This window comes from Patagioenas fasciata, chromosome 10 (assembly GCF_037038585.1).
Source record: "Patagioenas fasciata isolate bPatFas1 chromosome 10, bPatFas1.hap1, whole genome shotgun sequence".
NCBI lineage: Eukaryota > Metazoa > Chordata > Aves > Columbiformes > Columbidae > Patagioenas > Patagioenas fasciata.
The window spans coordinates 8411842-8427507 of record NC_092529.1 but is presented as its reverse complement, the minus strand read 5'-3'; the positions used below and the strand labels follow the sequence as shown (position 1 = coordinate 8427507).

The following is a 15666-nucleotide window of genomic DNA, read 5'->3' as shown; positions in this document are numbered from 1 at the left end:
GTCTCCGCCATTGGCGCGGCGACAGGCGCTACAAGCGCCTCGCTGATTGGCCGGCTGGCGCGAGGGCAGGCGTGAGCAGAGCGGTTGGAAGCGGCGGGAAGGTCCGTCCTGTCAGCGGCGTGAGGGGAAGGCTGCCGACAGCAGAGCGTTGACAGGTGACGTCACACACGTCATGGTGAGGGGCTGGGTCACTGCCGCACCGCCCGGGCCAGGCTCCCGGCACATGGGGTCGTCTGCGGCCTCCGCTGCTGCCTGCACCGTGCTGGGAGACTCACAGACCGGGCTCTTACCTCTCTGACACGGGATCATGGAGAACCCACGCAGATACTGGGCAAACACGGGTCCTGGCTGCTGTCCCAGCAGGCCGTTTGTATTCCTGATTCCCTGTGAGGACAGCCTGTGGTAGCTGCAGAAGAACATGAGGCTGCAAATATGCAGTGGTGGCTTTGCTTGTACCCCATGGCAATATAAGACACAAGACTGTCAGGAAAGGAAATTACTTTTGCTTAACCAGCTCACAATGCTTGTAAAGACCAGAAAGCACTTGCTCAAATTTTCTGTTGCAGACTCAAATTCTTTTTTTTATAGTTTTTTTTTTAAATTGCAGTCCTAATCTAATACTTGGCTGTAGAACACCCCATTACAAAAAGGACAACTTGCCCTGTAATATTTACCCTTGTACGGAAGCTAACTTTGCTAGAGGTGAATGTCCAGAAAGGGAGACAGAAAGCAGACAGAAACAACAACAAAAAAGCTTTGAATAAAGGGGAGGAGCCCACCGGACATAGCCCTGTCGTGTCTGTTCCAAAAGTCCTGGTAGGCACAGCTCCGTGTTTATCCTAATTGCCCAGCTGCAGGTGATCCCTCCTCCTTTCCCTTTAACTGAGGTACTCCGCGGGTGGGTATAAGCTTTCTGATCTCCCTTTAAAAAAATAAATTATTTTATTGTTTTTTAATTTATTTTTTATTGATTTCTCCAGCAGCATTCCTTGTATGTCTCCCCACCAACAGTCCCTGTTAGCTGTTTAGTTAAATCCAGCTTCTCTCCTTTGATTGTCAGTCTGTTGCTCTCCATTTTGTAAAGACACAGGACAGCTGTACATACCACCCTCATTAGCACTGCTGCAAGGGCAGTAATGAAAGTGATTTTTCACTTGCTCTGATAAATCACTGGCAACCATGTTGTTTACTGGTTAAATGTTTAGTTGTTTTAGTAAAGAAAATGTGATCTTAAATAGGTCATTTTCATGTTTTTTTTCCAATTAAGTAGGACCAGTAAGAGATAATAGTGTCAGGCAAGTGCAATATTTGAAAAAATTCTGTACTAACCCCCTGCTACTAATTTACTGGCATTAACATGCTTTTGTGATCATATCTTACTCAGTTTTTAAAAGCTGTACAAAGTGGATTGAAAAATATACATTCCAGCTGATGTAAACTCTGTATAACTTAGGTGGGCTTTAGGTCATAGCTATGTTGATAAACTTTTGAAGTGTAGACTAGATGATAGTCTTGCAGCACATTTTTAAAACAGGGTTAGTAACAATTTTCAGTGCTAAAAATCAGTTTGCAAATCCCTTAGTGGTCCTTAAGTGAAAAACACTGTAGTGTTAGTATGACATATTTCCAATTCTGATGGAGAATTCTGATCTCTCTCGTTCATTTCTCTACTTCTGTTTCTGTAGTTCTAACTTCAATTATCACTAGACTGTAGTTTATCTATGTGCTGCTCTGACATAAGCAGCAATAGCCTGTGCTCAGCACCCAAAAGCAAATCCTGAGGGTCATTGCCCTCAGCTGTGCTGTCCCAGCTTCTCTGCTCAGGTGAGTGCAGGTGATTCCTCTGAACTGCAGCAGGCAGGGCAGCTGCTCAGCACAGGGGCTCATAAAAGGAGCAGTCTCAGAGGAACACAGCTCTTCTCATTGTAGTTCTGAGGTATTGGCTTAAGATTTTCTTTTTGGTTTTCTGAGGAGTTGTGTTTTATTTAGTGTGCCAAATTGAGGAAATTATGAATGCATTTGATGCTTGAATCATTAAAGGTAACATTTGTGTTTGGAAATATTTTTTTCTGTAGTGAGAATATTAATATAATGCTTGTCTTTGTAGTCTAGCAATAAATAAAAGGTAGCTCCTGCTTTTAACAATGTTTTTACTTTAGTTATGCGTAGAGAGAGATGCTTCTACTAGATGGAATAAAACCGAAGCTGCTTGTTTTAAAACCTCTTGCAGGTTCTTGTGCTCTTTTTCAAATGTCCATGTTTGTAGAGACATGTATTGAGAGCTTAAATTGAGTAATCTAAAGTAACTTTATTTAGACTTTACATGGTTTTAATACTGCCTTTTTTTGATAAATAAATAGGCTTGTGCCTATTATTACTACTTTTAAATAACAATATAAGTGATATAGCTTTAGTTTTGCTTTCTTCTTTTCCTTTGGCTGAAGTTGAGGAAAAATGGTATTATAGAATATGTGCACACACTTTCTTCTTAGCAAGATAAACCAAGACACTGACTCTTGTTTCCTTTACCCCAGGTGTTCCTGCTAAAGTGACACAACTTGCAAATGAACAGAATAATAGCAAAGTAAGTCTGAGTTAATGAGCTAAAAAAATCCTCTGTAAAGATGGTTATGTGTATGGTGGTAGTTGCAGGAATTATGTAGCTGCTGCCTAGGCCATGTTAGGAATTATGCAGATGCCACCTCAACAGGGCTCAGCCCTGGATTCCTGCTCAAAGAAGATGAGTTCCTAGTCCACTCAATTAATAAGCAGTTTATTTGGTTGATGTGCAGAGCGATATTTTTAACTACCTTTCATTTGCTTGCTTAGAAAGCTTTGCTATTCTGATCATAAGTTTCTCACAAGCAAGTTAAAACCAGATCCCTTTCTATCTTTATACAACTGACTTATAGTAAAATTGGACTGTATGTAATTGGGAGTTTGTATGTATATTAATATGGGCACATGCAGCTTGGAAGTGGGAAGATCTTTAGCACAATTAAGCATGAAGTTTAATGACTTATGTCTGGATTTGTACAGTTCTTAGTGCTCTTAACAGTGTTGTGATGCTTATTCTGAATGCTAGTGAGAATTTAATAACTTCAGTGCAAGTGTTGTTTCTTTGTCAATTATTTTAATGAATCTGGCAGTGAGTAGCTGTCTTTCTGTGTGAATAAGTGGTAAAGTGTTGGCGATAAGTACTGGACAGAACATGGAGAATAAACCCAGAGCTTGTGGTAAAATGTTGTTGAGTAAGAATAATGGTCTAGACCAAGTAACAAATAATGTGTGATGATTGTATCTGCTCAAAGGCAGGGTAATGTGCTCCATGTGTACCTGGGTAGCTTTACTAATGAAGTCTCTAAAGCTGGAGAATTGTGTTTTGTGTTCTGATTCTCAAAACACCGAATGGAATAAGATGGAAGTGTTTGGATGACTGATATGTCCACATACCAGCAGAGATTATTTTTTTAGCTTGATTTCTGAAGTTTGAGGTACTGAAGTGCAACTGGACTTACCTGTTAATCTCTAAATAAGCAGTAAAACTGGGTCTAATTTTTAAAGGTCTGCAGACAAGGCTCTTTTCTCCCCTTGATTCCCTGGGTATGGCCTTTGCAGCTGGTGAACTAGAGGTGGTGTCAGGTTCCTAGAACCAAGAGGCAAGGAAGGTGAAGAACTAAGTTGTTCAGAAACAAGGTATTATTTAGTTTCCTCAAAGGTGAGATCCCTCTGAAGAAGGGCTGCTCTGGCTCTCTGTGGCATGTGGCAGGTCTTGGAGAAGAAAAAAGGAGCAGTTAGCTCTCTTTTAACAAAAGAGGATATAAAGTCTTAGACCCGAGCCAACACTGTAAAGAATGCAACATACTTTTTTTATTTTGTTTTTCCTAAAGTGGGTTTAAGACACAAACCAGTGAAGGCAGAGGCTGTATTTAAATAAGGCCAGGAGGGAAAAAAAAAAAAAAAAAAATTGGGGCATTGCATGAACTTTCAAAAAGAAGACTGCCAGTGCTGGTGATGAAGTCCTGACCTTAGTTACTGTTCTTGGAAAAAAAGTGATCAGAGGAATTGCTTGTGAACAGAACTTCAGGGCTGACCAAAAAAAAAAAGTAGTATATGTTTAGTCTTTGAACTAGAGAGAAAGCTTTTTGTAAACTCAGGGCATCTTGACTACACTTAACACAAGACACCTTTTAAAAGCTTTTAAAATAGCTGAAGAGTATTGTCACTCTTACTGTACTGAGGGTGGGAAGGTCACAGCTGAGGCAGCGTCCACATCACCGAAACTGTTGTGCTATTTGGCTGATACTTGGCAGTTGTGTGGAGGAAGAAAGTCTGTTGGGTTATGGGCAAAATTACTGGTTTGGAGCTCCTGGCCAAACTGACTTGCCAGGACAACTGTTATCAGGAGAAAACTTTTATCATGGAGAGATGAATTTTAGTTATTCTTCAGACTCAGAGGCTCAGCAGTGAGGATGATAATGAGTCATTAGCAAAGTTCTTTGTCTCAAACAAGCCATGTACTTTATTCACCAGAATAATACAAAGTTTGTGCCAACACAAACTGTTCAACCAAACATTTCCACAGCTCTCTCCTTTTTGCCCCACAAAAATGCTGCTCAGGGTCCAGCTGTTTGTGTTCCCCTTGGTGGCATCTGTGATGTGACCTGCAGGGCCAGCTGAGAAGCTTCATACTCATGCAATGTACACATAGCTCTTTTTATGCTCAAATAAGTGTTAGGCTTGTATTTATTTCTATCTAAATCTTTCTGGACTGGCAAGTATCACACTTTAAATGATGCAATACAGTGCTCTAAATACATGCCAAAGATGTACCTTCCCACTGTAACACCTTTGACAACAAGTTTGTGTTGTTCACGCGCTCAACAGTTTAACTCTTGGATGTATTTTTCAAGTGTGCCAAGTTCCCAACCATTTGCAGGCAGACAGGCTTTCCAAAGAAAACTTGATGCCTTCTGGACCACCTGTTTTTCTGAAAATAACAGATTCTTGCATGGCTCTTACTGAAAACTGGTTTTGTGCTTAGCTAAATAAGGAGGAGGTATCTTCAAAACTGCCTTGTTTTGTCATGTGAAAGCATCTTGGGATTTGGAGTGGTATGTCAAAAAAAGAGATGGCAAGGTATTTTTAGGTTTTGCTCATAGTGGGTCTTGAGAAATAGAGTGAAAAGCCCACAGGGCAAGAGAACAGGCATGTCTGCCTGGTAGTGATGGAGTGGGCGGCCCAGGGCTGTCGGGACGGTGACGGCGGAGCGGCGGCAGGAGTCCGGTGTGCCCCTCAGGGTAGTGTAGTGCGCTCAACACATGATTGTGTGTTTAACCTGCTCATTCTGTCGGGCTGTGAGCAAGAACTGGGGGCACCTGGAGAAGCGAGGGGAGCAGGCACAACTCCGGGGTGCCGGCGGTGTTCAGCCCCCGTACATCACGCGTGAAGCCGGACACGAGGCAGGGTCGGCCGCCGGCCTGGTGGAGACTCGCGGCGTGGCTGTGAGAAGCCCATGCGTGGTTCTGTGGTACCGCAGCCGCGTCTGGCCGGTCGGAGCGGTTCTGGTGATGGTTCCGCGGGACAGCGGAGGTGGCAGCTGGACCTCGACGCCAGGCCCCGCCCCTTCGCCAACAAAACAAACACGGCCCGGCCCCTGCGGCGGACCAATGGCCACACGCGGTCGCCGAGGTCGCCCCGCCCCGCGCCGGCCGCCACCAATGGGGGCCCAGCCTGTGTGTGTACGCGGTGGCCGGGGCGGGGCGCCGCCGTGTGATGCGGGCGTTGCGCGGCGCCGCCGTTGGCTGGAGGCGCGGAGGCCAGGCCGGGGCGGGCGCGGCGGCGCTGGCAGCGGGCCGGGGCGGCGGTGGCAGCGGCGGGGAGGTACGCGCCGGCCGGGGCGGCCATGAGGACCGAGATCTCCACGGCGGCGGCGTTCGTCACCCGCCTCCTGCGGGCTGCCGGCGGTATCGGCGAGGAGCAGCTGCGGTGCTTCCGGGAGTGCCTGCAGGAGGCGCTGCGCGGTGAGCGGGGCGGGGGGGCCTCCCGGCTCGGCCGGTCGCTGCTGCCGCCGCCTCTGCCCCGCGGGCGGTCCGGCGGGCGGTGGGACTCGGGGACCGCGATAAAGCTGCTCTTTGTTCCCTCCCGCAGAGCACTACAAGCACCACTGGTTCCCCCTGGTGCCCTCCAAGGGTTCCGGGTACCGGTGCATTAGGATCAACCATAAGATGGACCCCTTGATAGGAAAGGCAGCGGGGATGATTGGACTGAGCCACGAGAGACTCTTCCAGCTCTTACCCAGCGAATTAACTCTCTGGGTCGACCCTTTCGAAGTGTCCTATCGCATAGGTGAAGATGGGTCTATCTGTGTCCTGTATGAAAGTCCACAGCCCGGTGGGAAGACGAGCAAACCGCTGGAGAGCAGAAGCAGCTGTAAGGAGGAGTGGGGAATTGGGAGATCCAGCCCTTCCAAGAATTACAACATGATGACAGTTTCTAGCTAAAAATTGCCATTCCTTGTACAGTGATGTGTGTATCTCAGTCTCGTGGTGAACTTAGATGTACCTGAGACTTTTTGCTTTTAATTATTTTTTTTCACCGTATAGTCATTAAAATTGTAGTGCTGCCATGTTCTTTGTGACCAAGGGCTAATGTATAAAGGAGTTCTTTACACTGTGTGTTACTCTCTGGATTGTATACTGTAAATGCACTGTACAGTCAGATGATTGTTATACACATATATATTTTCAAAGAAGTTTTGGTGATTTGTAATACAAAGCAATATTGTAGCACTCTTTATGATGGATTTTAGTCAAGATTAACACTTGCGAAAACATTCCTCAGTTTGCACAGCAATAACACAAAGGGGGGTAGGAACCAGATCTAGCAGGCTGCACATAAATCTTGCCAGTGATTTGTCTGCAGAGACTTCTCTCAGGGTCATTAAAGTTTGGCTGCGAGGCACAAATCACAAAAATAACTTTTATTTTTTCTTTTTCAAAGCATGTATTTACTTGAGGGCTGGATTCCATCATGTGCCAATACCACAACATTTTAACAAAAAGAACTGGAGAATTAGTTTGTCTTATTTCTAGTTAGGGGTGTAGAACAATAAAGACTTGCTCAAACTGCTTTGGACTTGTTGGTGTGTTGGTGTTTTTTTTGTTCCTTGGGCCTTTTACATTGCTCTCGAAGTTTACTCTAGCCATTTCTAATAATCAGAGGTAGCTTTGCAGTTAGAAAGGTGATGCTCTGAACATTAATCTGTATTTCAACTCTCCACAAAATGCTCAGTTTCAGTAAATCTTGCTGACTGTGTCTGAGTAGAGCTGAATAGTGTGTACAGAGCTGTGAGTGGTTCAGTGTGCGCTGTGTCAAACTGAGTGCAAGTAAAAGTACTCTTGTAACATTTGATCTATGGCAAGAAATGTTTGAGTTTATTGGGGAATGGAGTTTGCATTGAAAACTTTAGCTTAAAACCATCTAGGAAGCTAGACTAAAACACTGATCGTTAATAGCATTTAACCAACTGACCTTTCTGGAAGGCAAGAGCCTGCCATTTGTGGTGTTGAGTTCCTTCTCGTTCTGTCAGCCTCTCTAGTACCAGTTGGGTACAAGTTTAGTAGAAGTATCAAACACAGTGGATTTGATGTGATAACAAAACTTTGTGGTACTGGTTTACATGAAGACTCTTAGTATTGATACTTTGGTGAAGAATCCAATTTAGAGATGCCATGATTCCTATTCGAAGCAGCAGCAGTTTGTAATCTGGCTATAGAAGACTGCATAGTGTCTGGCATTGCTGGTTTTTTGTAGCCTGGTGTTCGAGCACAGTTGAATACTTGATGAAAGGGAGCTTTGTCTACTGTTAGTATGTCAGCAAAAAAAAAATCTTGCGCTATGTCAATAACATGGTAAAACATACAGTGAAGGAAGGGGCAAGTCTGGGCAAACTAGAAGGGGTAAAGCTCCAGCTTGCATAAAGAGGCTTTTTTCTTTGTACACATTAGAAAAAGCTGTGGCTTACTTCTTGCTATTTGCCTAATTATCTTGGAGGCAGGCTTGTCTAGTGATAATTGTATAATCTGAATAAAATGCATAGTGCAATTTTCTTACTAATTAAAACTTCGTAAAAATTTGTGTGTTTCTAGACTGTCACTAATAAATAAGTTTCTGGGTTACTTTAACAAATAGATGCTAAAGGTCTTGTAAATTGCAGTTTTATGTACAAGATTGAAAATCGGTTCTTGTGATCTTGTTTTATTGGGGAGCCAGCAGCACTTTTTTTTCTCTGATAGAATTACCTGCACTGAATATTTCTTTTCTGAAGACCTCTAAGAGGCATACTCGACACATTTGTCAGTAACTGAACAGAATAAATCTGCTGAGGGTGAGATGCTCTTTTTGATTAAATTTCATTTGAAAGATAATTGGCCTTGCTGCATGCTATATTAACAGCTTGCCTGAAAAGACGTAGAATGAAGTTTTTAGCTTTACTGCTATGTAAAAATCCACTGGTAACACTTAAAGTGGAATTAAAGATGACTTGGGACATGGGGAATGATTTCCAGCTCCTGGGTGTGGTTTGCTATGAACTAAGGGTACAGCAGGTTTTTCAGATGTTCTTTTCTTGCCTGGTGTCTCTCAGTGGAAGAGAAGAGCCTGGATTAATTCCAGCTATGGTGAATTCTGTTGCTGCTTATTTATTAATCTCACCATATTCAATGGGCTGTTTTATACGTTACGTATCCTATGCTCTCTACGAGTTTTATATTTATCATTGAATGCGACACATTAGTTTAATTCAAGTTCATTTTCATACACTTATGCCACAGGCATAGAGTTGAAGTTACTCTGCAGACAAGGAAGGGAGCTTGAAGAAAACCCACTGAAGCAAATAAAATACTTGAGCTGCAAGTAAATATACTGTAATATCTGTGACATCTAGAATTGCATTCCACTGCTTTAAAAAAAAATGTCAGACTTACAGCACGAAGGCTGTTCTGAGGTAGTAGAGCTCTTGGTAGTAAACCAAGGAGGCTGGTGTTTGGAGGAAGTAAATAAAATTAACTTTGTGTTTACCCTAGAAGATGACAAGTTTTGTATTCTGCCATTGCAATAAACAAGCCAAAACCTTACCATTTTTTTAAAATGATGTACTTGTCACACGAGGCTAACCGCATCTGATCAGTCATGACTTAGAGTGCTTTGGATTCTATAGGAAGAATTATTGCATGTCAGCCTCCTGAAAGCAGTAACAATATATGGAGGAAGGGGGTATTTGTTTGTTGTCATGCCTGTGTGAGGATGCGTTAACTGTTGGATAAGTAAAGCTGAAGGAACAAACATTTATAGAGGGGGAAAAAACATGCATGTGCCTGTTTCTCCAAAACATTGCCTTGCTGTGAAGACAGTTAAATAACATTTGCCTTTCTGAGCTGTAAAATCCAAATGAGACAAAGGTCCTGTTTGTATAGCCTGACTACTTATGCACTGCAATTCCTATGTATCACACCCTGACTCGTTATTTGCGCCTAAGAATATACAGATGTATAGTTTTGATCGGAAAGCTTCTAGAAATAAGGGTATTTGTTTCAGATTCTATTACCTTGAGTATTAGGTAAGTTCAAATATGAAATCTGGTATATTTTTCAAGTTCTGGTGTCCTTATGTCTTTATCCTCAAGATGAAAGGCCTTTCAGTATGGCCTCTTGTGTATACTTTACACTGCAATCAAATTGAGTCTGTTTTTTATTTAAAGGATTAAAAAGATTAGGCTCTTTAATTTTAAGCATAAATAATTTTCTTTTGACTGGGATTTACATATACGCTTTCTGCAAACACTCATTCTATTTTTTTAGTATGTGCATGAGAATGTGTTCTCAAGAAATGAGTGCAGTGAACCAACTGATCCAGATCACGCTGTTCCCACCATTATTTGCCATTCCAGCAGCACTGACAGAACTGTGATTTTCACTTCACTGAGAACAATGTAAAGTTAGTTCACATCCAGTACTGACATAATTGCTAAATATGAGGTCTTTCACTTAAGTTGGTTTTAATTCAAGTAATGCATTCTTCACTGTGCTATTTTTATTTTGTTTAGAATGCCACATTTTAGGTGAAGTGCCTTATACAAGCCTAAATAGTGTTACTACAATTATTCACACATAGGACAAGCCCCAAGTTTGTTTAACAGGATAGTTTTTCTATGAAACCATGTTGACTGGTATTACTGATATTGTTCTCCTTTTAATTATGCTTCTTATTATGAAATGAATTAACACTACATTTATTAACCCCTTTTATATGTTTAATCCATGATTAAAAGTGTTCTAACTCTCCTGCAGCTATTAGTTGTTACTTTTTTTGTTTTTAGTCTTCGGACACTCTGGAGAAATTTTCTAGTTATTCCCACATGCATGGGGCTACCACTGACATCTTAAGGCAGCTCTCTTTGGCTTTTTTCTAGACCTTGTGGTTATGATTTTTTCATATGAAATTCTGAAAATTACTACCTTGGTAATATCTGTTTTAGTCATAAGTATATTGGAATTATTTAATTATCCAAATGTAGTACAAAATTACCCATATAATCAATACAGATAGGCAATATTTATTGAACACTTAGAGCTTTTCGCCTCACTTTAGCAATTTTACAGTCTTCATCTTTTCAGTACTAGAATACATTTATGTGCTGATGTATCTTAAAAGGCCATTGCCTTTGCATAGCTCTTAGCTATTTTAACCATAGATTTTCCTTTCACATTTTTAGCTTCCTTCAGATCTTTTTTACTTCACAATAATCCATGTATGTTAGCACTACCCCCCCCCCCCCCCCCCGCCTTACTGGCAGGGTAAGGGGTGTGACTCAGAACTTTGATGTCATCTTGATTTCTGCTGTAGGTTGTATCAGTGTAACTTCACAACAGTCATCAGTTTGGCTTGGTGTGATTCCTCTAGGCTGATGCAGATTGCCATGGCAGGGCGGGAAGACTTGTGTTGTTGGGTTAATAGATGTGTTCTGGTCCTTGAGTTGTAAGCTTGATACTTTTTACTGTCACCACACTTTTATAAATTACTTTTTCTTGTTGTGCCAGAATCACTCTTGCTCATTTTTGTGCTGTAAGAGTAATAAACCCATCTATTTTCATTGTTCTCTTGCTGGGGACTGAGTTTATTCCAGTAATAACAAGTGATATTTTGCTTTCCATTATAAGGCTATGTACAATTTTCATTGAGAAGTAAACTGCTGATGTTAGCTTGTAATTTGAGTAACTTTTTGGGGTGGCAATATATTTTAATTGAAATGGAATTGCATGAAAGAATCTGTCATCTGCTTGGGAGAGTCATTCTGAGATTTGTCTGCCCCTTGTTTGCAATCAGTATGGCTAAGACATCTCTAGTAAGTGTCAGGAAGCAATGAGAATGTAAATTAAGTTGTGATTTACCAGCAAACTTAGTTTTATCATTATTTTGAATGACTGGCTCCAGGTTATTGATGGTAATACTTGTATAGCCTTATTAGCAGAAGCGGCTTATGTAGTATCAATTATTCTCCCCATTGGTTCTTAAAAATCCAAAGACACAAACTGTAAATGAAGATCAGAATCTGTTCAGTTAAACTAAACAGCAAATCAGTCTTGAGTCACTGAAAGACGGAGTTGCAAATATCTCTCCTGATAAAATGATCCTGTTGCACTTTAGTAGGAAGAATGAAAATTAGATCACAAAATGGTTCTATAATATTTCAAGGAAAACCTCTTGTGTTAAGTACATACTTAGCTTAGAAAAATAAGGTTGTAATCCTGGAGATATGCCAAGTGTGAAAATTCATCTTTGAAATGGAACACATTTTTAAAAGAAAAGTGCATATATGAAAGTATAAATATGGTCTTTGTAGATGCTATGATGCAGGAACTTTGAATATGATCTTTCTAGAGCATAAACTCTTAAACTTTATTTCAGTAGTAGCAAGTGCAATCAATTTCATCACGTAATATTTACTACAGAGTTGTAGATGCTATGATGCAGGAACTTTGAATATGATCTTTCTAGAGCATAAACTCTTAAACTTTATTTCAGTAGTAGCAAGTGCAATCAATTTCATCACGTAATATTTACTACAGAGTTCTTGTGAGTGTAGTCTGGTGTTTGGGACAATGTGGTGTGGAGCCCAGCCCTGCAAACTGTTGTTAAATCGATCGTCTTACACAGCTGATGTTAGTGACTTTGGCCTCAGATAACTGAGATTATGTCTGTGTACCCTTCCCAGGATTGTCTGCTACCTGAATGAAGAATGAATGAACACACAGGAAAACTGAGGACAAAGGTAGGTTGTACTAGAAAATACTTAAACTATGTGAACACTGAGCCCTGATTGCTCCAGTAGTTCTGGGTAGTCAGAAGGGGATGCCGCACAGAAGCGAAGTCATTGTATCATCAAACTACTAAACTTGCACTGAGTGCCAACATAGAACTTGCTTTCTTCCACTGGGGCTCTGTGAAAGAAAGGAACTTGCCTGTTATTTATAAATACTTATGAATATTCATAAATACTTAAAGTACATTATTTGTAAGCCCTCAGCTTTATTTCGCTTGCTGCATATTGGTCAGTAAAATACTAATGAGTATTCCCAGTGTATGATGTCTTTATATGCAATTCTGTTTTAATATCTCTACATATGTATGATCTGAATATGCAATTGACACTTTGCACTATTCCCTACATTAATATTTAGACAGCATCACCAGCATCAAAACAGCGTTATATGAATGTTTCTGTTGCAAACGTGCAACCTGAGGGTTAGATTTGCATAAAGGCACATGTAGGAGTGATGGAAAAGGACATAAATTATAGTGGTTTATGCTTTTGGGTATTCTTGGAATGGATTACAACAAAAGCTGACCCCTTAGACTTGGCTGCTTTTCCTCTGTGCATTTGCATTGCCACATGTTAGGAAGACTGCATTTCTGAGGTTGCAAAAGTATAAATTAAAACAGAATTCTTCTACAATGTATGATGTGTTACTCATACAAATCCTTTTTTCTGGGAAGTATGCTTTTTTTTTCCTTTTTTTCCTGGCTATACCAGAGGACATAAAATGCACCTCTCACTTGACTGCATGTTCATAGAATGGTTTTGTCAAAGGGTTTTTCCTCTGGGGGAGGCAAAAGATGTACAAATGAGTTGGGAAAGGGTCAGCTTGTTCTTTTCTCCCCTACAGTGCAATGGGCTGATACTGAAACTGAGAGTGTTGAATATTTTTATGTCAGTTGGGAGCTATTCTTTTCAAGTGGTTGAAGTATGCATTAGTCAAGTAATTAAATATGTACTTGAATTGAGTAGTAATGCTGAACATGTAATGTGCAATTAGGTATTCTGATGGATGGAGGTTTTCTGAAAAAAAAATCAGAATCATGAAGTGCAGTGTTTATGGAACACTTCATTTTATCATTAGTCTTTTCTCTAAATGATGTTTAGCTAATATCTCTGCCAGTCTTCAGATTTTTTTTCAATGACTCAATGCTACACATTTTAAGTGTTGCTTCTATAGAAATCTGTAGATTTACTCCCGTGTTTAACATGAAAAGCCTTTTGGCTCAGGCCTAGATGAACATTTCAAGCACTTGCACCATTTAACTGAGTCCTGTGTATTAGTTTCACGGAGCTCCTTTTAGTTCCTGAAGTATCAAATTAAGATAATCAAATTAATTGTAGCTGAAACCTTAGCTATTTTGGCTATGAGTCACTTCACCGGAAAAGATAATTTGTGTGTCACAACTCCATGTATATGCCATGTCTTGATGGTATATTCAAGGAAAGCTGTGTGTACTTTCTGAAAGAAACACATACCTGGCTTTTATCTTCCACAAGCCTTTAATACTGATTCTTTCTCTCTGTTCTAAAACACTGAACATTGGAACTGCTTGGAATGAAAACTAAAATAAGTCTGGGAGCAAAAGTTTGCTGAAACTAAAGGGTGTCTTTTTTAGCCGTGATCCAGAGTAGGCCGTGTATCTATCTCTGTTTATGCCACTAGAAATCAGAAGAAAAGCACATACAAGACAAATTCTTGTTGCCCTCTCCTCCTCCCTTACATTTCAGTGGTTTCTCTATCTTTCAAATAATCTCTCATTAAATTTGCTAAACCTTTGCATTTACATGAAATGAAGAGAGATTAATGCTTGTTTATTGGCAGACATTATGTCTTGACAACAAACATAAGAATTGGAATTGTAACCAGCACTGGATTAAAAAGGGAAGATTAATCCAGAGCTTTTATAAGGCATTTTTTTCCAGCCTTATTACAGCTCCTTTGGTTTTGTACCCCATTGGTGTGTGTAACACTGTACTGCAATATACCGTTTGTATTACGTTCTTAGTGGCAATAGCATTTTAAATGACTTGGATTTTACTTCTGTAAAGATAATTATTTGTTCCACTATCACTTTGCAAGGATCCATAGTTGAGAATATTGAGATCTGGTATCAGCTCTGCTAACCAAGTGTGGGGGGACAAACAATTATACTGTTGAAAAAAGTTACCTCTAACATATTCAGCACATCAGACAGGGTCCTGAAGCCATATAACTTTTTTCTGTACCCTCTGCTAATATGTTTTAGAACACTTGTGTTTTTAACAGCAGTTGTTTCCTTTGGTGACTACTTTAATATTTCTGAAGATTGGATTTTTTGATATAGCAGTGCTGGGTTATTGTTCTTCTAGTAACACATCTAGTGTGCTTCATTACCTATAAATTAATTATTTAACATGTTACTGTGATGAACTGCATATTATTTCCACTGCTTCAGACACCTAAGTAAACAAATTAAAGCTGGAGCTCCATTTTCAGCAACAGCATTATAGTTTTATGCCTGTATCTACCGCTAGTTTTATTTATACTTAAAACTGCCAGTGAATTAGTAGCCCTAAAATACATCCTTTGGTCTTTCTCCCAGTAAGTCTTTTTCATTTGTAATACAGTTGTCTCCTGTTTCATGCTTAGTTGCCAATTTTTAACCTTTTTTTCCACAAGTATATGCTGGTCTTAAACTGGCATTTGATTATCTTTGTTGGAAATTGAGTTTCTTTTATCTTTCTATCCCCCCAGTACTTTCCAGTATTCTTTTTTCCCATGTGTGTCACATCAGTGATGGTGCTCACCTTGTCCCACCAATGTTTTTCAGTAATTGCTGGATGTTTTCCCTGCTTCAGCGCAAGGGGAGACCCATCGCCTCAAGAGTGTTCATTATGTAGAACATGTAAAGCGTTACCATTTACAGGCTGTAATCCTGTGTTCTGACAAACATTTCACTGTGCTGCAGAAAAATGGAGGAACTGAAAAACTTGTATGCAAAATCTGAAGGCAGTTGCTGCTTTTGTAAGATGACAAAGCTGAGCTTACTTTTTAATCACTAACAGTCTTAGGGAAACATTTTTTCTACCTTGATGCTTTATTTATGGAGCTGTGGTTTGCATCTTCCTTTATGCTTTTTGGAAGAGGGACTATTTTTATGTAATCCACTTAGTGCCTTTGTGGATATCTCCCTATAAAAACAAAGCAGTAGGTCAATGTCTTTTCTCTCACGTATTACACAAGCTCTCAGATCATATAAAAGGATTATTTTTTTTTCTTTTAATTTACACAACTTATCAGTAACACT

General features: G+C 40.3%; 2 protein-coding genes across 3 annotated transcripts in view; both read left to right on the top strand.

Moving 5' to 3' along the window:
- The first annotated feature begins 88 nt into the window (after nt 1-88).
- Nucleotides 89-15666, top strand: part of IPPK (inositol-pentakisphosphate 2-kinase) — a 57976-nt gene continuing 42398 nt past the window's right edge. Inside the window, exons 1-2 of one of the 2 annotated variants that reach the window (XM_071813042.1) lie at nt 89-155; nt 2535-2584. Coding sequence is in view for 1 of the 2 variants with exons in the window: in XM_071813039.1 (XP_071669140.1) it covers nt 12299-12331 (33 nt within the window). In the remaining variant the exon portion in view is untranslated. Of the gene's footprint in view, nt 156-2534; nt 2585-12274; nt 12332-15666 lie in introns of those variants that run through there. The other variant, XM_071813039.1, reaches the window with a different exon arrangement.
- Nucleotides 5799-7137, top strand: LOC136105961 (protein BTG1-like). Its single transcript, XM_065845906.2, has 2 exons — nt 5799-6023; nt 6151-7137. The coding sequence occupies exons 1-2, from the start codon at nt 5906-5908 to the stop codon at nt 6501-6503; spliced, it is 471 nt and encodes a 156-aa protein (XP_065701978.1). The 5' UTR covers nt 5799-5905; the 3' UTR covers nt 6504-7137.